The sequence below is a fragment of the Panthera tigris genome, chromosome C2 (genome assembly GCF_018350195.1).
Source record: "Panthera tigris isolate Pti1 chromosome C2, P.tigris_Pti1_mat1.1, whole genome shotgun sequence".
In the NCBI taxonomy this organism is placed as follows: Eukaryota; Metazoa; Chordata; class Mammalia; order Carnivora; family Felidae; genus Panthera; species Panthera tigris.
Window position 1 is genome coordinate 71934954 of NC_056668.1, and position 25625 is coordinate 71960578.

General features: G+C 54.5%; 1 protein-coding gene across 2 annotated transcripts; it reads right to left on the reverse strand.

Annotated features, from left to right (window-relative positions):
* Nucleotides 1-253: 253 nt before the first annotated feature.
* Nucleotides 254-24978, reverse strand: MELTF (melanotransferrin). Of its 2 annotated transcripts, none has more exons than XM_007090970.3 (16): nucleotides 24807-24978; nucleotides 22826-22980; nucleotides 21391-21490; nucleotides 20433-20615; nucleotides 18041-18197; nucleotides 16754-16821; nucleotides 13936-14123; nucleotides 12999-13179; nucleotides 12099-12250; nucleotides 9778-9874; nucleotides 8406-8600; nucleotides 7039-7195; nucleotides 6883-6950; nucleotides 4626-4813; nucleotides 2800-2998; nucleotides 254-2327 (listed from the first exon to the last, which is right to left on the reverse strand). In XM_007090970.3, exons 1-16 carry the CDS (start codon nucleotides 24853-24855, stop codon nucleotides 2245-2247), a joined length of 2220 nt encoding a protein of 739 aa, XP_007091032.1. In that variant the 5' UTR covers nucleotides 24856-24978; the 3' UTR covers nucleotides 254-2244. The 2 variants fall into 2 exon arrangements, with proteins under 2 accessions (XP_007091032.1, XP_042812733.1); XM_042956799.1 differs by having other exon boundaries at nucleotides 21391-21493.
* Between the last annotated feature and the right edge of the window lie 647 nt (nucleotides 24979-25625).

The following is a 25625-nucleotide window of genomic DNA, read 5'->3' on the forward strand; positions in this document are numbered from 1 at the left end:
CTCCTCTTTATCTGGTCCCCAGAAGAGTGGGTACCCAAGAGGCTGAGGGGGTGATGGCAGCTGAGATGTGCTGGGGGCCCTTTCAGAGTGGAGAAGGGAGTTGGGTGCCTCACCGGCTGAAGAGGCCCTAACTCTGGCTCGGGGAACAGGGTTCTGAGTGGAAACTGCCATTCTGGGCAGGCTGGGGAGTGGTCTGGGGCAGGTAGGCCTCTGACCAGCTAAGAAGTCAAATCAATCAGCGGCAGAAAGTTTCTATCAGATTCCAAGCCTCAGCAGGTGCAGGGCTGTTCGGCTTTATTTTAAAAAAACAAACCAACATCTTTTATTAGCACTAACACAGTGGTAGCCCCCTGCTGTCACCTGAAAATCCAACCTCACACAGCACTCACACATGTCATACTCAGTGGCTCATGGTTACTGGTGTCACACCCTGGGCAGCACACTAGCCCAGGGTAGCCAAACACAAATACACTCTCACTGGACGAATCTCCCTTAAAAAAAAAAAAAAAAATCAAACAATCGTCAGGTCAGAGAATCATTCACTCCTCGCGGTGAAGAGGGTACAAAGCTTGGTAGCGGAGGCTGCTCCTTCTGGCCCTTCGCAGTGGGGTAGAGTTTCCCCAGCATGGTGACTAGGACTCCTCGGGACGGCGCGACTGTGGCCAGGATGCTGCCAGGGGCCTCCTTCATTGCTGAGAGATGGAAGGTATCCATCCCAACGCCCCCTGATGGGGGCGAAGCACCAGGAACCAGCCTGTCATCGGCGTCCCCGAGGCCCCCGCAGATCGAGACGCAAATAGCTCAAGACCCACGCGGCTCCCAGTCTGCTGAGAGGGTGGCTTGCTCCTGTTTCTTCTTCTTCTTCTTCTTTTTTTTTTTTTTTTTTTCCTTTTCTCAGGGAAGAAAATTCAGAGGAAGAGCTGGCAGTTCTGGAAACTTTTCTGGCTCCTCAAACAACTGTGGCAAAAATGGAGTAGAGAAGACCCTCTCCAGGCACTTTCCTCTGACTCACAGGGGAGGGGAAGGTGGGACCCTTCCTCTGGATTGAGTGGCCTCGTCCAGCTGGTACAGGCCTGGGTGAGGAGACCTCCTGCAGACACAGAGGAGCTGGAGCTCCCCACTGGTGCCTAACCCGGCCCACGGCTCCTGTGACAAAGAGAAGGGCATCTCCCCATTCCTGCCTCTTCAGACAGCTTGTGCTGCCTCGGAGGCCCAGGTTACCTCCTGCTCCAGGCCTGGAGCTCTCTGGGCAGGTCCTTGAGACTGAGTCCTTCCATGGGGAGGCAACTGCCACTGCTAGATGTGCAGGGGCATCTGAGGAGGGGAGGGCGTCGCACGGGGGTGGGACAAGAGGATAATCTGAGATGGAAACTCAGGAGGGGGGATGCTTACTGAGGAGCATTTCCTTTGTCTGAGGACCCCCTTGAGGGTTCACCCCTGTGGTCTGTTCTGGCCCAGCACAATCAGGTATGTCGGGTGGTCTGGGCCACACCAAGCCACAGAAGACAAGGACAAAGGGCTGTTTGTGTCCAGCAGCTTCACCTCCCTGGCAGGCCCGACTGTAGCCTCATCTGGTGGATGCCTCCCTAGACAGACACGGTGTCCTAAGGAGGGAGGCCGGAAGAGGGAGTCTAGAGCCCAGATGGAGAGGGGCTAACAGGAGGTGCCAAGTGTGCATCCATTCCTCAGAGGGGAAGAGGGAACCGGCAGAGGACGGGTCCCCTGGGCAGCTCAGCAGGGCAGGCTCCAGCGGAGAGGGCCGGAGAGGGCCGTGTGGGAGGCCGGGGGCTCAGCCTGTTTCCTTGGTAACTGGCCTTTTCCAATCCTGAGCCTGGTGAGGCTCCTCCGGTGGTGGGAGCCTACAGATCTGCAGGGAGGCGGCCTGCCAGCCGTGGGTGGGGCGTGACTGGGAGGCCGGCCAGCTCGCCCGCCTCAGGTGGCAGAGGGACAGGTGGTGCCTGGGAGGCAGAGGCTGGGTTCACGCAGGAGCACTGCTCGCATCCAACTCAACTCGCGGTGGGGGGGGGGGGGTTTCCTTTAACATTCATCTTTATTCCGGTTTGCAGCAATCACAGAACCTCCTCTTTGGTGTCAGAATCGCAGCTCTGAGGAGCTCCGTGGTTTCTCACACTTCCTGTCTCTCTGAGCGGTGCTAACCCGCTTCACCATAGAGAACAGCCTATTTATGGAGATTTCTGAGTAGGTTTCCATTCCGAGGGAGGGCTAGGCTTGCCTGGAGCTGCTTCAGAGGGCGGAATGGAGAAGGCCAGCTGTGAGGAGTGGCAGGAGCAGCAGCAGCAACTGGGACAGGCTGGGGACCAGGGCCGCTGAGGGATCGAACACAGGCAGTTAAGGCCTCAGAGCACCTAGAGCCGCATTATCGGGCAGTGGGCACACCAGCACAGGACTTGACCGAGCGCACTTGTGTGCACTCGACTCGGCCAGGCTCCCTCTTTCTGCCCTGGTACAGTTCTTCTTTCCCCCGGTTTCTTTACATATTCATTCCTTCCAAAATTATACTTCATGTATATTTATGTGGTTGCTTCAATCCTCTCTGGACCATTACTGGCAGCATTTATATTCTTTATCTAGGTCTGTCTGGGTTACACAGCCAGTGTCTCTGCTCTGTCTGCAGTCTTCCTGTTCAGACCACACTCCCCGCTGCCCCCACACCCCACCTTGATCGTCTGTAACCACCCGGAAAGGCCCTCAGTTCACTCAGGATATGGGGTGAAAGGCTGGGAGGGATGACGGGGAATGTGGCGGGACACCTGCTCTTCCCGTGAGGTGTGAACCTACCTGCGCCCGAGCACCGCTGAGACAGCATCCCTTCTAGAGCCGCCACGTAGTCAGGGCCCAGCCAGTCTCGGTACGTGGTTTTCTCCCCCACAGGCACCGCCCGGATCGTGGCATCCTTGAAAAGCAGGTCTTGGCCATGATAGTTGGAGGAGTCGAACATTTTGAACCCATTCTTATTGTGGTCATCTCCAAACAGGTCCTGGAAGCACCACAGGTAGATGTGCTTTTCATCTGGCCTCCCCAGTGGTCACTCAGGCTTTACATATGGTGACCCAAAGAGCAAGCGATTTCAGGGCACCAAGACTGATGTGAAATCACAGGCCTGCCAACCTAGCAAGCTGGAGTACTGATATGATGATAGCTTCCACAGTAAGCAGGGTCAAAGTGGCCATCAATCTTTCGGGGGACTCACGGATAATGGAGGATCTGATGAAAGGCCAGCCTTCTCCCCGGGAAAATGTGCACTGACACAGGGTTCTTCCCCACATCGCTTCCGCGGGGAGAAGGGGACACAGGGGAGAGAAGGGGGGAGATGGGGAGGTGGGGGAGGGGGTGGAGTGGGTGGGAACCAAAGGCCCTGTTGTCAGTCTGTGTTCATTCCAGATGTATATTGAAAGTTGAGCCAATGGGATTTGCAGATGGACTGGATGTAGACCGTGAGAGAAAGACAGGAGTTGAAGAAGACTCCTGAGGAAATGTGAGGTCTGGAGTGGCCATTCGCAGCAGGGGGGAAGCCTGAGGGAAGCAGGCAGTCCAGCTGCGGGCTTGTTCAGGCTGAGAAGCTTGTTAGAAATGCTAGTCGAAATGTCAGGTAGGCAGCTGTTAAAGATGGAAGGGTGGGATGAAAGCAGGGCTGAAGACATAAATTTGGGAGCAGTCAGTACACAGATGGCTGCTGACAACGTGGGATGAGGCGATGTCAACAGGGGTGGAGGTGGAGAAGAGGGCTTAGGATAGAGCCCTGGGGCAGTCCAGTCATTACAAGCCAGGGCAATGAGGAGGAACTGCTATAGAGCCTGGGAGGAGAGCCAGGCAGGTGTGCACCTGGAAGCCAAGGGGCAAAGCACTTCCAGCAGGTGGGAGCTGTGGCCAATGTGGCTAAAGGGTCAGGGAGATGTGGGCTGAGAAACAGCCACTGGACTCAGCACCATGGCTCACTTTGATCTAGCTCAGGGCAGGTTCACGGCCCTGTGGGGGCCTGTCTAGAATGGTCTCCATTCTTAAGAGAGACCAGAGAGGGGGCGCCTGGGTGGCTCAGTCGGTTGAGTGTCCAACTTCAGCCCAGGTCATGATCTCACGGTTCGTGCGTTTGAGTCCCATGTCAGGCTCTGTGCTGACAGCTCAGAGCCTGGAGTCTGCTTCAGATTCTGTGTCCCCCTCTCTCTCTGCCCCTTCCCTACTCACACTCTGTCTCTCTCTGTCAAAAATAAATAAACACTGGGAAAAAAAAAAAAAAGAGAGAGAGACCAGAGAGGAACTGGTGACTTGAGTAGAGATGACTCTTTGAAGGAGTTTTGCTCTAGGAGGGTGGGATTATGGCTACAATGGCTGTGAAACCAAGAGGGGGCTTATTTGTTTTTTCAAGATGGTAGAAACAGCAGCAGGTTTATATGTGGGTGAGAACGATCTGGCTGAGAAGGAAACATTAATAATGCAAGACACAGAAAGGATAGTTGGAGGAATGGTTTGACTAAGTGAGCATGTCAGAACTTTCTCCAGGCTTCCTCAGTTCCTCCTGAGGTCTGCTCCAGGTAGACTGAAGCACCCGGGGCCCTGGCTCACTTGGTTGCCCACCCCCCAGTGATGTAGCCCCTGCCCTGGCTCACCTGGGCCTTGTCCAGCAGTCCATACACGGTGAAGATGTTGGTGTCCCGCCGGACCATGACAGCATGGGATGGTATCTGTGCCAGATTGCAGGCCGCGAACTGGGACACCTCGGCCCGGGCCCCATTGGGACACAGCAGCTCATAGTCCTCTGACCTTAGCTCAGCAGCCCAGGGCTCAGAATTGTGGCCTGAGAGGATGGAGCATTGGGAGAGAGGAAGAGAGAGGCTGCTTTCCTTCTGGATTCACAAATCCTTGACTGGGGAGAGGTGGCCATATGTAGCCAGCTTCTCAACCCTCTCCATTCTCCAACTTATCTCCTCTCCTACCAGGACCGGAGAACCTGGTTGAGCTAATAACATTGGTAGGAGCCGGGGTGCCTGGGTGGCTCAGTCGGTTGAGCGTCCAACTTCGGCTGAGGTCATGATCTCGCAGTTTGCATGTGCGAGCCCCATATCGGGCTTGCTGTTATCGGCACAGAGCCCACTTTAGATCCTCTGTCCCCCTCTCTCTGCCTCTGCCCCACTTGTGCTCTCTCTCTCTTTCCAAACATAAATAAAAACATTAAAAAAAATAACATTGGTAGGAGCTACCACTGGTAGAGAATAGGGAGAACCTATAATGTGACAGGTATTTCACAAGCACTGCTCTCTCCTCATGGCAGTAACACAAAGTGAGTATGACCACTCCTATTGCATATGAAATGACAAAATGGAGACTCTTAATCACTCCCAGGCCAAGAGCCCCACCTGTGTGTTACAGGTCTTGGGCCTGAGGTGGGGTGGGCTCCTGAAGGTGGTGGTGGACCTCTTGCCCTAATGGCTGAAGTTCTCAAACCAGAAAAGGTATAACATCATGTGTTGATCTGGAAGAGGCAGTTTCAAAGTTAGGTCTAGGGTGGGGCCCAGGGATCGGTATTTTAAACCAGCAACCCAGTGTTTCTGAAGCAGGGGGTTGTTGGCCCAAGGGCTTCCTGAGAAACGCTGCCCTCGGGAATCATACTATTTTTGTGTCTTCATGTATTATTTACTTAGTATCCACCCTCTTCCAGAAGAAACTCCAGGTGGGCCCACAAGTAGAGATAAAAATAAAGGGGAATGAGTGCCCCTGGGAGGTGGGTGCCTCGATGCAGGTGACTCTTGAAAGGGTCCCCCCAGGACCGGCCCCTCCCCTCCCCCTATCCTGAGACCACAGAGGGCCTGGGGTTGGGGCCAGGCCAGGCTCACTGGCTCCTGCAGGAGCACAAATCTCCCTCCTCCTGGGGGGATGATCCCAAGTGTTCTTCAGGGTAGGAGCTTTGCAGGGGCGAGGGGTTGTGGCAATGGGGCCTGGAGCCCTCCCAAGCTTTGGTAATACTTCTTAGGCAGGGTGGCATCTGAGTTTTGAAATCCTAACTGATGTTCTTCTCTTGCAGGTCTTGCTTCTTCTTCACCAATCTCCTCCTCCCCTTCGGGCCACATTGCACCTTTCTGCACTGAGTTTTGGGGACGAGTTTCTGAGAGAAGACTGAGCCCCCAGCACTTGGGGTTTCAAAGCCTGGGTGCAGGCAGGGTATAGAGAAAGAACAAACAGTGGGTGTTGGGGGGGAAACAGCCTCCAGCCTTCAAAATGGAACAGGAGCAGGGAGGGAAGAGAGGCACGCCAAAGTCCCCTGCCCCTCAATAGGACCCAGGTGTGGGTTTGGGGGCATAGAGTTTCTGGGCCCTTTTTCCCAGTCAGAGCCCAGGAAGGTGACTCCAGAGAAAAAGCCACCCATGTGATGTGAATGGGTTTGTGCATTGCCTTGTATGGCTTAGGAGATGCGAGGTGATTTCCCTGCACGGGACACTGACCTTCTCCGGACCAAAGACCAGATGCTGATGTGTACTGATGACCCTGTGGAGAGAGGCCCCTGTCCCCCTGCACCTGCCCACTCCCGCCCCCCACCATACCTAGACACAATATAAATGCCCAAGAAGGGGTCTCTCCAAATGGACTGAGGTTGAGTTTCTACCATTTTGGTGGAATGGAGACTTGGATTCTAGACCGGTAAAAACTGTCATGTGTCCTGCCCACCTGGACATGTGCCCTGAGGTCTATTCTTCCTGAGAAGCCCTTGGAGCCCCTGGGATCCCCAAGGGGCAGAGCCTTCTAGACTCAGTCTTTCCAGCTGCTGCTCTACCCCAATCCTGGCAATACCCAGTGCCTGTATCATGTTGGAGATGGGGAACAACCCCCCAAGAATCTGGTCCCGCTCTGGCCCCAGCCCCCCTCACGTACCATTTGTGTTGTCAAAGACAGTTGTGTGCTTGACGAAGGCAACATCCCCCGCGTTCTCAGCCAAGCACCTGCCACACAAGAGGCCAAGGCAGGTGTTGGCAGGAGGGACCCAGCGTCTGTGCTGGCCCCAGGCCCGCCCACCAGGCCACTGCTTACCTGAAGGCGCCACTATAGCCATAGTACCTCTCCTGGCTGTTGCCCACACACTTGTTTCGGCCCTGCTCGTCCCCCACACAGAGCGCACATAGCGAGGATGGGTAGTTCTTGGGGTTGTTCACGGGCACGCAGCTGGCACCGAAGAACTCACTCACGGCTGGAGCAGAGGGGGAGGGCTGTGTCAAGGGGCCAGCAGGGGAAAGGGCAGTGGGGGCTCAGGGGCAGATGAGAGGGCCACTCCCCTACAAGTCTGCCCACTCTGCTTGGCCCGACAGCTCAAGGCCACCCGTCTGCTGCACTGCCCACCTGGCTCAGATGAGCATGTCTCCTCCTGTGAGAATCACAGGGATGAGGGGAGTACAGAAGTTGTCCAGATACAGGAATCCCATGGACAGCCTCTGGTTGGTAGTCACCCAGTCTTCTCTTGGACTCCCTCAGGGATGGTGAACTCACTACCTCATAAGCTATTCTCTTCCAGTCAGGGCAAGTGCCCAGCTGTGTGGGAGTGGGAGCAGCCAACCCTAACACTCTCTGTGTGCTTGTGATGGTTAGAAAAAAAAATGTGGTTTTTTTCTGAGGTGCCAGACGGGACAGAGGTGCAGTCAGCCCAGGATCTTGCCAGCTTCCTACTGCCTTCCTTTCACCATGGATGTATGTGATTCAACAGGTGGGGAGGGCCCTGTGTATGGCATAAGGTGGCTGCTTGGTAAATGTGACTTCTTCAGCACTTGTACAGAAGCCTGGCCACTTTCCAGCGAGGTCCCCCAGATGCCTTGCTGCTGGGATATGGGGACAGACCCATGACTGGATGGTGATACCGCCAGGCCCAGAGCTCATGCATACCCCCTGCTCCTCATGCCCACTGGAGCTAGTTCCACTCTGGGTAAGCAGGACGGGGCAGTGTGGTACCCTCCACCCAACAACGGCTCTAAGCATAGGCAAGAATATTCCCAACCTTGGGGCGCCTGGGTGGCTCAGTTGGTTAAGCGTCCGACTTCGGCTCAGGTCATGATCTCACAGTTCGTGGGTTCGAGCCCCGCATTGGGCTCTGTGCTGACAGCTCGGAGCCTGGAGCCTGCTTCTGATTCTGCGTCTCCCTCTCTGTCTGCCCCTCCCCTGCTCATGCTGTCTCTCTCTGTCTCTCAAAAATAAATAAATGTAAAAAAAACTAAAAAGAAAAAAGAAAACAAAAGGATATTCCCAACCTTCCCAAGAGAAAGGGGCACATCAAGGAGGAAGAGGAAATCTCTCTGGGCTGCTCTGTGGGATCCTGCGGGGGGTGGGCTCCCTGACCTTCAGACCCGGCCCCCAACCCAGTAGACCCCAAAACAGAGTTTGCATGTCTACGTCCCTGCAGAAGGTGGTACCTGTGAGGACATCGCAGTCCTTGGGCCGGATGAAGCCCCTCTGCACCAGGACGCCCACGGGGATGTCCCAGCCCGCGGGGCTGTGGAACCCTGAGTGGCAGGAGCGCTTGCCCCGGAGCTCATCCAGGGTGAAGGCGTAGGAGCTGTTCCGCCTCACCACAGCCACCACGAAGTAGGAGTTGCTGCTGTCCTCCGCTGTGGGGAGGGGACACCAGTGAGGACCCCACTGGTGCTTTCCGGCCTCAGCCAGGCATGAGCCAACGCAAATCCCCTCCTGCCCTCAACCCGTTCCCTCAGGCGGCTCCTGCCCCAGAGCCATGGTCCTGCCCCAAGTGCCTCTCTCTGCATGGTCCAGGCCCTGTCTGCATGGGTTCAGGAGTGCACATCCAGCAGTGGGACCCCTGCTTGTCCCCCTCCAAGGCTGGGAAGCAGCCCTTGGCTCCACTTTTCAGAGTTCTGTGTCCCTCAACCCATTCCCCAACATTCCTTACCCAAAGAGATTTTCCTTCCCTTACACTCAGGTGGTATTTTTCTCACCTCTTGGGAGAAAGGTGGAGGCACAGGTGAGGACTGCAGAAACATTTTTCCTAGGCCCAAAGATTTTTCACGTCCAAGTGAAATGACCTGAGGTCACCACTTAAGGGGACAGAGCACCAAGGCCCCAGCCTGGGCCACTGGGAAGGTGTGCATGAGCTGACAGGAAGGACAGTCCCCAGGGCCACCTTCTATGAGCCACATGGTCAGGCTGGAAGGGCAGAGGAGGCTCTCTCATCGAGGGGTCAGCAAATACTCAGCCTGCTTTTGTATGGCCTGGCTTATAAGCATAAAAACAGTTTTTAGGGGCGCCTGGGTGGCTCAGTCGGTTGAGCTTCTGATTTCTGCTCAGGTCATGATCTCACAGTTCATGAGTTTGGACCCTGTGTCGGGCTCTGTGCTGACAGCTCAGAGCCTGGAGCCTGCAGCCTGCTTCAGATTCTGTGTCTCCCTCTCTCTCTGCCCCTCCCCTGCTCATGCTCTGTCTTTTTGTCTCTCTCTCTAATATGAATAGACATTAAAAAATGTTTTAAAAAACGATTTTAATATTTTTAAAAGGTTGTAAAAAAAAAAAGGAATATGCAGAGTCTGTATATGGCCTGTAAAGCCTAAAGGGTTTACTTTTTGACCTTTTATAGAAGGTCTGCCCACACCTGCCAGGCTTTTAATGACAAAGATGGAAAACCCGAGATCTGGGGTTTGCCTGTGACTGACAGCAACCAGCCCTGGGAAAGGGACACTGAGGGGGAGCTTTTGAAAAGGGCTGAGGTGGGTTATATATATATGAAAATATCAGCTGCTTTTAGCAGAGGCCAGGTGACCCAGCAACCACACTCACGGGCATAGCGCTCCCCAACTGCTGGAATCAGGCCATATTCCTTTCCCGCCATGTAGATGTCCTCGCCTTTCAGGGTCACAGCATCAATTTTCCCAGCCTGAAATGGGACAGAACGGGTGACCGGGCAGAGAAGGTGTCGGGATTTGACAGAGGTGCTGGGGACTTTGGCCTCTCGCTCTCTTCCCCGAGGAACCCTATCCTACCCCACCCTAGTGAGATGTGTGGGCAAAAGGGGTGCTTGGAGGACCAGAGGCATGAAACCAGCACTCCCATCCATGGGCGTCTGCTTTGTTCTTTGAATAAATGTTTACTGACACATCTGTTGCCAGGCCCTGTTTTGAGCAGAACTTTGACTATCACTGCCCTTGTGCTTGGGGTGGGGTCTCCCCAGGGACTGCCAGGCCTCAGAGGCCTGGGGCACTGTACTGTGTCTCCAGCACCTGGCCCAGGGCTAGCATCCAGCACAAATGCAATGTGTATCTGTCGAATGTGTATGCGAATGTATGAAAGAGCCAGGCTCAAAGACAGCAGTCTCATGGCTAAAAAGCTCTGCCTCAGGAGGCAGCAGGAGGAGCCCAGGGCCCTCTTTTCTCGACCCTCCTGACGCGCTCCAGGTCTCCCACTCTCCACCCAATCTTGTGAATTCTGAAGCCTCTGCGCAGGTGACCCCTCGGACACTGAAAAGGGATTAGCCAATAATCAAGGCATAGTAGTGTGACGAACCCCAAGGAGAGGGAATGGGGCCAGGGGAGAGAGGGGACATCTGCACCCCAGGAAGGTACCTTGCACCGGTCAGGCCCAGAGGCATGATGGCGGAATAACAGGCAGTGGCACTGGTATTTGGGCCTGGAGGGTGTGTCTCTGGGGGCCCTCTCCTCCCTCACCCAGACCTCCTACCTACAGCCCAGGGTCCGTTCCAGCTGGCACCCCCTTCCCAGAGTCACCGTGGCCTGGAAGCAGATGGGTATCAGAGCTACACTGGACACCATCCCTGAGAGCCTCAGAACCAAGTATCTCTGAGCCTTTTGCTGGGGTTCTGAGGAACCTCCAAGTCTGCTACTCTCCCCGTAGGGCACTGGGCAGCCCCTGGGCCCTGTCTGAGTTCAGACAGAGAGAAGGCTCCTGCCTATAGGGAGCTGAAACCTCTCTCCTACATCTGTCCCTGCTCTGCAGCCCATGGCCCCAGCCGCCCCCCACAGGACAGCCTGCCCAGCCCTAGGAAATGAACGGCCCTCTACCTCCAGTCTCCCCTTCCTCCATTCCACTGAGGCCCACCCTTCCTCAGCGTTACCTGCGGTCATGCTGGGGACGGCCTCCTGTGGGCCCCTGGGGATAGGGGCTCCCCCACCATGAGCTGGGTGACTTTGGGCAAGTTGCTTCCTCAGCCTCTCCCGGCCCCAGTTTCCACACTTGACAGTGATCATACCCACCCCATAGCGGTGCTGTGAGGATTAAGTGAAGCAGCCTGCGTGAAATCTCAGCACAGCGTGAGGCACCTGGGACTCACATGCTCGTGTGACTGCTATCTATCACGATCCTGACCTCCTGTTATTCCTGTCCATGCTTCTCTTCTTGGCCTTTAAGTCAATGTGGTTGCCTGGCTGGGGCAGTGTGGACACTCCGGAGGCACTGTGGTCCGGCCTGCATTTGGGGACTGCCCTGATAAGGGCTCCTGACCATAGGCTCTACCTACTTGCTCTTAAAAAAGAGGAGGGAGGAGCCCAGGACTCCAAGGGCTGGTGGGCCACCTGTGGCCACAGTAGCATCCTTGGTTGCAGGGCCCTAGGGCTACCTCCCGGTCCTGGCCTCCATCTCCAGGCAGAGAAGCAAAGCAGGACAGAGCTGCGTGGGCCTCCACAGGGCCAGTGCTTTTGGCTGCAGCATATCAGCAGATGCCAAATCAGTGCAATGAACCATGACAAGCTTAGAAAAAAAGGCTGGGATAGACCATCACAGAAGACATCAGTACTTCACTGTACTTAGTAAGGGTCAGTACCATTTGTTTCATCTCTCTCTATAGAAGGCCACAGGTCAACCAGTGCCTGGCTGGGCCAGTCTCGGGCTCCTTCTGCTCCCAGACCACCCACTCAGTGAGGAGGGACTCCTGGGTTCCCTGAAAGGAAATACCACCCTCCCCCCAACCTGTCCCCTGGGGTGGGATGGCTGGTCCCTGCCAGGCCTTCCTCCTACCTTTCCTCTGTCACAGGAGGTGTTCTCCTCCCCAGCCTACCCTGTTTCCTTCAGACCAGGGCACTGGGGGAGGACTGGTAAGGACCATCCCAGGCACCGCCACCGCCTGCCCCTCTGGGCGCGGCCCCTACCTGGATCCATTCCATGCAGTGCTGGGGAGAATCGGCCGACACACACTGGATCTCCGGCTTGAGCTTCTGCCGGCTGAAGGCCACAGCCATGTCTCCACACTTTTGGATCTCTGGAGCGGACAGCACACACCAGCGTAGGTAGCGGGGCAGCCCTGTGTGTGTGAGTGTGTGTGAGCTTGTGGTCACCACCGCACACACCTGCTTCAGGGGCTGGCCCTGAGCATGATGGCCTGTGGGGCAGGGGCCATGGGGGCCAGTACCTCAGTACGAAGAGCTTGGAGCCAGACCCAAGGGAGAGTCTGGTCCTCTCCCTCATTAGCTGTAAGAAGTAAGTTATTTAAACATCTGATCCTGTTTCCTCTTACAGAAAGGGGGTAACTGTGTGCCTCTTTCATGGGACTGTGAGGAGGCTTGAGGCAGATCATGGCTGCCATGTGTCTAAGTGAGTGGCATACCATTTCCCTGGCTGTAGGGGGCAGGAAGCAGGAAGCCCATTTGTAGACTACTGCAATAGTCCAGCCAACAGACAATGGCTGAACCAGGGCCTTGGCTATGGGGTGGGGAGGAGGAAAAGAGAGGCATTGTGGAGAGAGAATGATGGGACTTGATGACTTCTGTGGGGAGGGGCAAGGAGACCCTTCCCAAGACAGACCCTGATGGCCTGGATCTCACCCCTTGGAGTGGATGGGGCATCCAGGGTATAGCAGGCCATGCAACTCTGGAGAAGCTTCCTCCCCAAACCTCCAGAGGCAGGGAGGTGGAAGCAAATGGTTCTCATGGAGGCCAAGGGGCACAGCTCCTGGGGTGAGTGTCCTCTCCCAGCTGCCTCTCCAGAAAGCATTGCCATGCCTGTGGTCCGGCTGGGCTAGAGCCAGTGGGGCAAGAGACCGGTGGACTTACGGTTGGGGTCACAGAGGAGACCCTTCATGGCTTGCAAGTACTCGCGGCCCAGCCAGGCCTCATAGCTCTGTGTGGCGATGGGCACCAGCTCAGAGGTGGCATCTTTGAAGAGCAGGTCCTTCTGGCCATAGGCCTCAGAGCTGAACATCTGGAATCTGCTGCCCTCATGGCTGAATAGACGCTGTGTGTCAAGGGATGAGAGTGGGGGTTGGTGAGGTGATGCCAGCAGGAAGGGGGGGGGCACATCCCTCCCAGATATGCCACCAGCTCCTTATTCCCACGCCCTCTGGCCAGGTGCCCACTCTGGGGACCAGGTGAGGCACTGCCTCCTTCCTTCCTCTGTGCTCCCCCAGTGCACTCTGCCTTGTCACACTCAGCTGACTGAACACAGGACTTACGGCCCAGGTGTGGATGGGACTAAGGACAAGTGATGGGACAAAACTAGCTAAAGCTGGGGTGCCCCACAGTCAGAAATGTGCTGTTCTTGTAAACAGTGGTCTCAGCAAAACATTATTCAGCACATTTAATTAATGGGGTACTTCGACCTTCATTGGCTTTGCCATTTTATTTGCTCATATATTCTGGTTTTGGTCTTAAGAGCCACAAATGTGAGCAGCTTTCTCTGAGGGGTGCCTGAGCCCAGGCCTCCTCGCTTCCTGAGTCCTGGGTCTCCCCTCTCTGGTCTGCCCTTCTGGCTGCCAGCTCACATAGTCGGTCCCTCCTTCACACCAAGGTTGGACACTACAGAGACCTCCTCGGCTGTGGTCTCGCCCCGGGCAGGGGTGGGGGTCCCTGAGGCTTGCCCCTCTTGGTCTGGCTGGCCCAGCCCCATGATGGCTCTCACTGGAGTGAGCTCCTACCCTGGCGAGAGACCAGAAGGTTCAGTACCATCTGGGAATCTGTGTCGAAGCAGGGTAGGGGGGTGCCCTGAACTCACCTGGCCTTCATTGAGCAGCTGGAACACGAGGCCCCCGTCTGTGTCAGGCCGGACCATCACCGCGTGAGCAGGCACCCGAGCCAGGTGGCATCGCCTCCACTCGGTGACATCAGCACGGCTGCCATCCAGACATAGCAGCTGGAAGTCTTGCGACAGCAGTGCCTGGCCCCAGGAGGGAAGAGTTTTCCCTGGGAAGATAGGAAGCCTGTGGTGAGGCAACTTCTGTCCTGGGAGGGGTTTGGGAAAGGCCTCAGGAAGGCCCAGGAGAGGGAGCTGAGGAGAGGCTAGGGTGTAAAGAGCCGCAGACTCATGGTGAACAGAAACTCTTCTGGGAGGTGGGACCCAGAACTCAGAATGAAGAGGAGCTTGGCGGCCACACTCCACAAGACCAGGTGTATTACATTTTCTATAGACTTTCCCCAGTTTCTATTAAAAACACGGATTTGAGGTCTCTGACAGTAATGCAGCACATACAAACAGGATGATTCATTAATGATAAAAAAAATAAGAGAAAAAGGGGAGCTCAGAAGGGGAGAGAGAAATGAAGCAGGAGTTCACTGCTTGGCTCTAAACTTGGCTCTGAGCAGAGAGCAGGGGAGAGGACCATGGTGGGAACACAGCCAGACAGAATCTACCCAGAACCGTGGCCCAGAGAGAAAAGGGTAACTCTCCAAAGCTTTGCCCATATATTCATCCAATATTCATCCATTAATGTCTAAGGATGTTTCCTCCAAGTCCTTTGTTCTATTTTCTAACCATTTCTAACATGGCTAAGGACATACTTGATAGGCAATTTTGCACCCTACTTTTCTTTTTTCCATTTGTCATTTTAAAGCATTTTCCCACACTATTGGAAAATTTCCGTAAAACTCATTTATGATAGAAAACCAGATTTATTTGAAAGAGTGAATATTGACACCAGATTAAGAATATTAAGAAGAATAATTTTAAGATTGTAACTCAACAGATGGCATTACATAACAATATGTTTATGACTTTTCAATTTTAAAATGAGGAGGATAAGCCTCTGCTAGGAAATAGGAGGGGGAAAAATCATTTGTGGGATCATGAAAACTCTGTTCCCTCCAAAGCTATTTCAAAACCAAACCCCAAAACCGAGAGCAATAGTTTGGAAAACTCCATAAAGGTCATTTTTAATGACTGCATGATCATTTATAGCACTCTCAACAATTACTCTGTGCCATTCTCGCCTCCCTCCCCAGCTCTTCTCTATTTTTAATCTGCTGCAAAGCCTTTGTATAGAGCTCTGGGGGCATATCTGGCCTTCCGGTGAGACAAACGTACCACTTTGGTATTTCGATCTGCCACTGTTTTTCATTGGCTAGGGACCATTAGAGCCACCGTTGCTTCAGACATTTATGTCAATTTCCTTTTTTGTTCTTACCAATCTTTTGCATGAAGATAGTCTTTAAAAAATTACTTAGACTTCCTTAGATTACCACCACAATACTAAAAGTGCCAATTTTAACCCAATACAGCCCTATTCTTTCTCCACCTTCCAATTTTTTTTTTTTTTTTTTGCTTGATCTTAAGGCCCAAGTCCCAGCTGTCCATTTTCATAGGATCATCTTGCTCTGGAGATAATCCTATGTGCTTCCTCCTTTTTCAAATCATTTTTTTCCCCTTTCTAAAATCTGGTTCTTATTGTTTGCCTTCTTGAATGTCAGACCACATGATGGACCTTCTGCTTTTAAAGGCAAAGGTTATGATTAAAAAAAAGATTGTGATAAAAAAAAGACAGTAATCAGACATTGTTGAGTAGGTAAAACTATAGAGACAGAAATGATTGGTGGATGCCAGAAGGGGGCATCAAGAAACTTTTGGGGTGAGAGGTCTGTCACAATCACTCTCTTGATTGTATTGGTGGTTATACAACTGTGTTTTTGGCAAAGTTTGTCAAACCATACTTCAAAAAGAGAGTGTTTGCTGCATGTAAATTACACCTCAAATTAAAGAAATAAAAATCCCGACAGAAATCTAAATTAGAGGACATTCTAGAAAATAACTGGCCTGACTCTTCAAACATGTCACTGCCACAAAAACAAAGATTGAGAAATTCCTTGAAGTTAAAGGAAACGAAAGAGATCTGACAACCAAATACCACATGTGATCACACATTAGGTCTGCGGCCTGAAAAAAATGGCTACAAAGAACAGAATTGGGAAAACTAGTGAATCTGGGATATGGGCTGTAGATTAGATAATAGTATTGTGTCAATGTTATGTTTCCCGAATTTGATGACTGTTACTGTGGCTAGGTCCACATCTCCTTGTTTTTAGGGATACACACTGAAGTATTAAAGGGCCTGAGGCAGGCAAACATACTCTCAAATGATTCAGAAAGAACATACACAAGTATAGAAAGAATGATGAATCCAATGTGGCAAATGGTAAAAGCCGGAATCTGGGTAAAAATAAATGGAAGTTCTATGACTGACTCTTAGAAATTTTCTATAGCTCAACGATTGCAAAAAAAAAATTTTTTTAAATGACAATGATATAATGGATCAACACATAACACTAACCCAACTTAATATGACCTTGTTCAGGGATAAGGGATGGCTTCTTCAGATAATGGGAGAAGGAATGGTAGATGAGGGCTAATGCAGAGATTTGTAAATGTTCTGCAGTCAGAATCCAGTCTGAAAGTGGGAGCCAATGCCAGACACAAATCAGAGCAGGGCAGCCCCTTGCCCCACAGAGCAGTTTGAACTATACTCATGAGACTCATCTCTTCCTTTTAGGGAGAGTTACAGGGCCTGAGACCCTGCTCCTGGACGCCGGCCCTCCCTACTCACCATCAGTGTTCGCCAGCACTGTGCTGTGCTTCACAAAGGCCACATCCCCTGCCCCGTCCGCCAGGCACCTGCAGAGGAGAAACCAGTGAGCCTGGGTGGAGCTCATCTGCCTTCTGGAGGTCTGTTCTGGACCATAGGGGTTGGTGATGGTGGGCACAGGTTTCACGGTCAGGAAGTCCCAGGATCTAGCTCCCTGGTTTGTTTCCTGTGTGGCTTTGCCAAGTTGTGGAGCCCTCCTAGCCTCTATCACCTCTAAAGTGGGGATAAGAAAGTAGCTCTCCATAGGGAGAGATCCTTTACAATCAGCATAGACACTGTACAGCCCAGCTCGGAGCCTGAGTGGAGCAGGTACTCATAGGGCAGCTGCTGTTATCAACAGCTTCAATGCTCAGGGTGTTTTGAAGATGACTCTGCCCTGAGGCAGGGGATTAGGTAAGACCTTCTCATGCCACACCAAAAACCCCTGAGTGGAAGGGACCAGGACTTTTATGTATCCTTTATACGTCACTGCCCAGTGAGGGAGGCAGGCCAGGCCCTACTGGGCAAAGGGCTGCCTGGGTCCCCACAGCCAGCAGAGAAGCAGGGTCCGGGCTGGGGGAATACCAGGAGAGCGGGGCAGGCCAAAAGCTCTGGCTTGGAGGACTGAGGACTGTTTTTCTCTCTGTGCCCCAAATTGCATTTCCCCAGATCCCACCCTGGGGCGTGGGGCACCAGCAGGCTCCCTGCTTCCTGGTGGAAACACTGAGGCCGAGGCAGTTAGAGGGGTTCAGGAGGCTTCCACTGCCGGCCCTGCTGAGCATGTTCCTCAGCTGTGGACAGACGCAGCTATGCCACATGCTGTTGGAGACTCTCTTTGGGCTCCAAGGAGAGCGCATCCAAAGTACCAGCCCTAATCGGGTGCGGAGCTGAGGCCAGTTCCGACTGTCAGGACTTCCAGGGTTCCCGCCACACTTTCCCACTCCTATCACCCTCCCTGTGAGTCTGAGACACCAGAATGGCGACACAAAAGTGGCAAAAGGCTGTTTTTGTCGTTTTCTACTCTCTAAGCCCTCATCTCTCTAAATACACCAAACATGTTGATTTTGTGAGCAAATCCAGTCCGGCATATTCCAGGTTGATGTTTTTAAACTAACCAGGCACATGAACTATATAAAGGGTGCTTTGAAGAGATGCAGCCAACACTGCCCCACCCTTGGGACCTCTCAGTGCAGCTATTTACCACCCGCTCTGTGGCCTCAAGGCCTCATCCCTGACTCAGCGCCCCCCACCCTTGCCCTCTCCTCTCACCTGAAGGCTCCGCTGTAGTCGTAGTATCTCTCCAGGGAGCTCTTGTCACACACCCCCTCCCCAGCAGTGTTGCCCCTGCACAGGCGACAGAGGGACTCCGAGTAGCTGGTCTCTCCCGCCCCGGGGACGCAGCTGCCCCCAAAATAGTCGCTGACAGCTGTGGGAAGGAGGCAGAGGGAGGTCAGTCAGCCACACGGGGTCAGACCCCTGGGCCAGTGCCCCAGGGAGGGCTCACTCTCCTCAGGCTGCAGTTAGGGTGGGCTGGGCTCCTCAGGGACTCGCTGGACCCTCCAAGCTTCTGTCCGAGCAAAACTGGGGAGCTGGACTGGGTCAGTGACTCCCAAACTGGGGCCACAAAAGCAGCAAGGAGTGTTGGGAGTGAATTTCGCTATTTTAAAAACAGTTCTGGGGGATAAAACATTTATCTCCACTTGCCCGCAAAGGACAACTGTCAAATAACTACTGTCCTCACTGTGGGTTTCACTTCAAATCAGTTACGTGTCATCAATGAAAGTGGGGAAAGAAAGAAGTTATTACGTAATGACTACAATTAATTTCATAGACAACGCTTTCGAAAACACAGGAAGGGGCAGGGAAACGGTGAAGTGGTCAGGATTGGCATGGTTTTGGGGCCGCCGCCAGCACTGAGGCCCAGTGTCCACCCTTTCGGCAAATATTTATCCTGTGCTAAGGTCACCTTAGTGCCACATAGGGTGAGCAGGAGGCTGGCTCATCACCCAGCTAGACCACACTCTTCCAGGGTGGGCTCCCTTTCCTGGTCTGCTTTTTGCCTCCTCCCAGAGGAACAGAAATTTAATAAATGTGCCAACTGAAAGACAGGCCACCCATATCTGGCCACCATCTGAGGGGACAGGACTTCCAAGCTCTTGCAGGTTGTGCTGGTTTACACAGTGGTTGGGTTGTACGGGGGCAGTGAATGCATGTGTATGCGTGCATGTGTGTGTACGGGTTTGTGCATATGTGGGTGTAGCCCATGTGCGTGTGCACGTGTGCATGTCTGTGTGTGCATGTGTATGCGTATACGATAGCAAGGTGCCCCCGAGAGGTATAGGAGTTGAGCTCATGTAGCAACAGCTCTGTGCAGTGAGGATATACCCTGTGCTGCGTCTTGTGCAAAGTCGTTGTGTGAATTATCTCAGCTCTTCCAACATCACAGCCTTGTAGTGCTAATTTTCCTGTGTTACAGATGAGGAAACTGAAGTTCAATGGGGGAGACTATGCTGAGCCAGGGTTTAAATGTACATCTATCTGACAGCAAAGTCTGGGCTTTAAAAGACCATTATGCTCAACCACTGGTTGAGTGTCTGACTTCGGCTCAAGTCATGATCTCGCGGTTCATGAGAGTTCGAGCTCCGCGTCGGGCTCTGTGCTGACAGCTCAGAGCCTGGAGTCTGCTTCGGATTCTGTGTCTTCCTCTCTCTCTCTCTCTGCCCCTCCCCTGATCATGCTCGCTCTCTCTCTCGCTCTCTCTCTCTCTCTCTCTCAGAAATAAACATTAAAAAAAAAAAAAAAGACGATTATGCTCTCCCACCTGCCCCCACTGACAGGGACTGGTCACCCGTGGAACAAACCAGGAGGTAGCACACTCATGGATAAACTCTACTGGGGGTGCTGTGATCCCAGAAGGGCAGTTTAAGAATGTGGTTGTCATGTGTCAGGGGCCACTTCACTGTACTATGCCTGCCGTGGAGAGACTGGTGGCCAGGAAAAGAAACCCCAAGCAGGAGAAGCACAACTTCTACCTGAGTGCTCTCAGTTAGGCACTCAGCGCTTCAGCTCACTCCCTTGGCATGTTTTATTCTCAACAACCCCTCTCAGATCACTCTCACCTCCCTTCCATGGGAGACATTCTGTTTGCAGGACAGCCCTATTCTTACTAGAAATGAATCGACTGCGGTCACCCACTTGTGAGCTTTCTGGGTATAAGCCAGCAGCTTGTCTGGGCCCCGAAAAAGTAGTTCCTCGTGTGTAATGCCGAGGACACGTCTCTGGAAGTAGGAACCTACACAGGTCTACCAGGTGAGAGCTGCTCCCTGAGCATCACTGCCTCCCAAACACGGGTGGGACCTTGTGCTCAGGGGTGTCCTAGGGTACCGTGATGAGTGAGCCAGAGTCAAGTGCCCTGGAGGGCCGATCAACCAGAACTTAAACGGTAGCAACAGCAGGCTGGCCAGCACTAAAGAGAGGGCCAGCACCAAGTAGGTGTCCGGAAGGCCCTGGAGGAGGTGCGATGGGGCTGCTCCTTAGTTAAAGGAAGCTGCGGACGAAGGTGAGCCTGAGGGCGGTCACCTGTGAGGGGAAGGCAGCGCAGCGGCCAGTGGGGAGACGCAGCGCTCCTGCAGGAGAAGCCTGCCTGGCCCAAAGCCCTTACCTTTGAGCAGGTCGCAGCCCATCACGGAGAGGCGGCCGCTTTCCACCAGGTAGCCCACAGGCACGTTCCAGCCCACCGTCCTGTTGATGCCCGTGTGACAGGACTTCATGCCTTTCAGGGTGTTGATGGTCACATTGGAGCTCCTCTTGACCACAGCTACGGCGTAATAGGAGGTACCAACCTCTAGAAGGAGAGACAGGAGAGGAGCGAGGGTGGCAGGGAAGAAGCCACCAGAGAGGCTGGAACCCTGCCTGGGAAGGCTGTGGGAGATGGGTGTGTGTGTGTGTGTGCGCGCACCACGTATCCTGAGTTAGACACAGATCTGATGCAAGGTGCAGGGACTGGGGCAGAGGCTTTCACATCTCCAAGCCCTTACCATGTGTCAAGTGCACACCATGAGTCAAGGCTGACTCGTTTCATTTGTGTGACAGGACAGGGGTTACTCTCCCCATTTTGCAGTCAAGGAAGGAAGGTTGTTCAAGGCCACAGAGGACCATAGGAAGGGGTGGGACTGGGATTTGATCTTGGTCGGCTGAGCTCTGCAGGTCCTAGGCAACACCTCTGGCCAGCCCCTATCCCCACTTCGTGCTGTTTCTGACACAGGGTCACTGAAGTGCTTGGGCGCTGGGCATTATGAAGACTCCTTCACCCAGTCAGTTGTGCCTAACACTATAGCAGACATGGGGCAGCCCCTCGGTAAGGGCTTGTGGGTGCAAGTTCTAGGCAGGCTGGGCTCCCCACAGGGAAGAACAGACTTAAACTGGCCCTCTATGTCTGTGGTGCCCCTGCTCTAAGGGGGGTGGCAAGAGAGACTTAGGGGAGTCTCTGTGGGTTGGTCTGGCCTGGACACCAGGACTGTTCTGGGGACAGGGCTACTGACCAGCTCGAGGGCCAAACCCACTGCAGAGTGACATCCTCTGTCCTTTGGCCTGCCCCTCTTCCCACTCAGCCCTCTGACCTTGATCATATACTTCGCCCACCACGGGCTTCAGGCCATGCTCCTTCCCGGCTTCATAAATGGCTCCTCCATCCAGGGTGATGGCATCAGCCTTCTGGGCCTGCTGGGAACATGTGGGTCAGCCCAGCCCAGGCACCCTGGCCCATTCGACTGCCTAGGGCCCCTTGAAAAGCCATGGAGGTCTACACTCGTCCTCTTTGTCTGGCCCAGGAACCCTGTCCTGGCTCAGCCTTGCAGCCACCAGGGTATAGCAGGCTCACGCTTTACCAGGTCCTAGGTGACAGCTCTCCTAGGCCAAGGGTTTGCCTTTTCTAATTATGTATTTAAAAAATATTAATTTTCAGGGCACCTGGGTGGCTCAGTGGGTTAAGCGTCTGACTCTTGATCTCTGCTCGGGTCATAATCTCATGGTTTGCGTGTTTAAGCCCCGCACTGGGCTCTGCGCTGATGGTGCGGAGCCTTCTTGGGATTCTGTCTCTCCTTCTCTCTGCCCCTCCCCTGCTTGTGTGCTCTCACTCTCTTTCTCTCTCCCTCTGTCAAAATAAATAGATGAACTTAAAAAAATCAGATAGTACAAAATGGTATGTAGTGGAAAGTGAGCCTCCCTCATTTTCCTGCCTCTCAGACCTCCGCCTCCACTGTTAACCTCAGATTTTCTAAGATGCAGACTGAATCCCACAAATTCCCGCTTCATTTTTTCCCTTTTTTATTTCAAAACACAAATGGCAGTATACCTATCAGTGTCATGGGGTCCATGATAAAACTGTAGTTCAGTATAGTCGCTTTCCTCCCAGTGGAGCCTGACCGAAGCCCCCGGCCCATGTGGTACTATATGATTGGATTAGCTTTGGGGAGAAATCAAGGGCTGAGCTGAAATGAAATCCCAGGTTCCCTTGTGCCTGTCCAGAAAGCTTCCCTCCAGGCACTGTCCTTCCACTGAAGTCCTGCCTCTGAGTGTCAGTGCCAGCTGAGCAGATCCGCCCCTCAGCACTTCTTTCCCACCCCCATTCACCCACCTAGGACTGCTGGCCTTCATTCCTCCTTCCTGAGAAAGTGCACAAGCCCCATTCGGGAAAGCTTCATGACGGCCTAACTACCATGGGCCACCGAGGGGGCTGCTGTCTGGGCGCGCCTTGGTGGGGGTGGGTAGTGTCCCTACTCTAGCAGGGGAAGGAAAACTCTGCCTCTTAGATATCTTTCCCTACTGGCGCCCACCGAGCAGGGGCCCTCTCTGTGGCCTCCCAGTGGCTGGCCTGGGCCCTGGCAGGAAACAAGCCGGCCCTTGTTGCCTGGGAAACTCAGGAGATCCTAATGCCCGCTGGCAGGGAGGAAATCGGCACCTTTCTCTGTGAATGACGCTGTTGTGTACTCCCTCGTGAGTCAGAGCCCTCCCGTCTGGCAGGGTGTGGTAGTGGAGTGAGGGGGCAGGACTCACCGTGATGAGCTGGATGCAGTGGTCGGCTGAGGTGCCCTGGACACACAGGAGGGATGGCCGGATACCGGCTTCCTGGAAGGCTTTGCTCATGTCGCTGCATTTCTGTTGCTCTGGGTCTGAGGTGGTGCACCACCGCACCTCCATGCCGCCGAGCGCTGGGGGCAGGGGACAGTGAGGTCCAGCTCCCCTGGCATCCCGAGCCCAAGCAGGCTGGCTCCAGCAGCTGTGTGTAACCCCACGAGCCTGTGTAGCCCGTGCTCTACTGCGGCCCTGCCCTCCCCCGGGGAGGGACCGAGGCAAAAAGTGTCACAGACTGCATGCATATTCCTGCACTTGGGGCAGCTGAGAGCCTGGCACTTTACAGAGGCCAGGGAATGTCTCCGGGGGTAGTGCTGGGCTACCCCCGAACCTGCTTAGCCTGGTGGCTGGAAAGAGCACTGGCTGGGGAGTCGCGGCTGGCTCCGTGACTGGGCAAGTTCCTGCTTAGTCTTGGGGCCTCTGTGTCCTCCAACAAGAGGGTGATGGACCAGGTTCTCTCACTCAGGATCCCTGCGCCCTCCTCAGGAGCCGGGAATTGAGACTGGGAAGTGGTTATGGCTGCCCCTGAGGAGACTTGCATCCTCTCGGAGCATCTGTGATTACATCCATTGCAAACCCACCCTCAGGGTCACAGTGCCAGGCCTCTGCCAAGGGGAAGCTGAGGAACCAGCAGGTGGAGTTCACGTTTCCGCTCCTGGAGAAGGAGCTAGTGACTTCAGGCAACTTGTTTTCCCCTCTCTGAGCTTGCTCTGTCATTAGAGAGTGCAGATGAGAAAAGCCACCTTCTACGTAGTAGAGAGCCAGGACACATAGCTCTTCCGTGGACTTTTGCTTAGACCCCTCCTCCTGGTGGGGAGCCTCCTGGGTCCCGAGGTCTGACTGGGTCAGGGTCCCAGAAAGCATCCAGCCTGGGGGCCCCAGCAGAAGTGGGGCCAGATGTCCTTGCAGTCGATGCCTTGGAAGACCTGAGTTCCTCCACCACTCACCCTGTCCAGCTTTGGATCCAGTTCCCCACCCCCAGGAACCAGGTCATTCTCTCCTGGCAGCCTGTCCTTCCCATCCCCACTCCAAGGGTCAAGACTGCAGGGTCCTCCACAGCCTTCCTTTTGCAACCCAGCTCCTGGCGGCATCCTGGAATGTGAAACTGCGTCCCCCCTCTCCAGAGCCCCAGGGCTGCACCTTGGTAGTCCCGACAACCGTAGAGTTGGGACCCTGGTAGCTGGTCCAGATTTTGTATTGGTGAGGTCACAGGGTGAACCCATCCTGTGTCCGCCCGTCCCTGCCAGCAGCTCCCCGATGCCCAGACTCACGCCTCACTGCCCTGGGCCCTGACTTCCTTGGGAGAGGGCGGTGCAGACGCGAGGAGACCCGGCAGCGCCCCCTCCTCCTCGCTGCACCTCGCAGGGCGCCCTAGGGTGCTCGTAGCTTCTGGGCACACACGCTCCCAGCTCGGGTCGTATCTCACGTGTCACCACCGGTCCCTTAGAATCTCCTCCCGCTTCCCTCCCGGGCTCGGGAGAGGCAGAGTCGCTCCGGCCCCCAAACCCTCTTCGAGCTTCCACGCCTACCAAGAGCGTTCACCCTCCCAGCTGTCCCCCCGACCCTCCAAGACGCTCCCCTCCACGCCTCTGGCCGCCCCTCTCCTGGGCAGGTCAGCAGGCCCGCTTTTCCAAGGCCCAGCTCAATGCCGTTTCCCCCAAGAAGCCCTCCGGACGTCCCAGTCGGCCGGGGTCAGTGTTAGTACCCACCCCCCAACCCCCGGCGTCTTCAGCTGCACTTGGCGCCTTTCTACGCCTCCCCTCTTTCTCGGGAGATAAGGACTCAGAGCACACTTCCTAGCTGCGTGGGACCCTGGTCCGGGGCTGGAGAACTGCAGGACCCCCGCCCCAGCTCCTACTTCCGCTCCTGCTCCTGCTCCCGAGACCGGGCCGTCGGGCCTCACCTGTGCGCAGAGCGAGGAGGATCCACAGAGCGACGCTCGGGCCCCGCATGGCGCGGTCTAGAGCTAGCTGGGGCCGGGCTGGGTGTCGGTGCGTCTAACTCTGGGTCCGAGTAGGTCAGCAGTTGCTGGAACTTTTCGCCTCCTTCCTCCCTGGCACTGGCCTGCAGCTACTTAAATGCGGCCAGGGTGTTTCTCGGCGGTGTCCACGCCCCTAGGGCGCACCCTCCCGCCCCAGACTGGACACCTGGGCTAACCGGGCTGGCCTTGGCCCTCTCTCTGGCGCCCCCTGCCGGAACCTCAGGGGGCGTGGGGGACCCAGTCTAACCGGCCGACTCCTAGGTGCTCCTAGCTTCTGAGCACACACGCTTACTTGTCCCTGAGAGTCATGTTTCTGTTGTCTGGGACCTGATTCTCCCAGCTAACACGCTGTTCTAGAGTTGTGTCCACTCAACTCTCTGCCCCACATTCCAGAGCATTCACCCCTCCCTTGGTCTAGAAACACCCTAAATATCATGTTCAACTGAAGAGGAAAAAGCTCAGATTTGGAAGGAAGAAGTCAGAAACCTGGAGTCTGAGCTGCAAGGAAGCTGAAAGGCCATTGAATTCATTCACCAGCCTCTCTTCAAGTACATATTGCACAAAGGATCTGGGGATACAGAGATGAACCCAGGTAGATGTGGTCCTGCCTGGGGAAGGGGCTGTGAGGGTGGGGGATTGTCTGTCCTTGGGCCTAGACTGGGGAAGTGACTTTGCCCTGTGTTCACACATTTAGTCAGTGATGGAGCTAGAACTAGAACCCAGGTCCCTGGCAGAGCTTGG

Bases quoted from the DNA above. Each gene is read 5' to 3' on its own strand.
- MELTF (XM_042956799.1), bottom strand. From the start codon at position 24,855: ATGCGGGGCCCGAGCGTCGCTCTGTGGATCCTCCTCGCTCTGCGCACA. The intron at 16,822-18,040 runs GTGAGAGGAGAG...TCTCCTCTGCAG, and splicing joins GACTACAGCGGAGCCTTCAG to GTGCCTGGCGGACGGGGCAG. The intron at 13,180-13,935 runs GTGAGTTCAGGG...CTTGACACACAG, and splicing joins AGCTGCTCAATGAAGGCCAG to CGTCTATTCAGCCATGAGGG.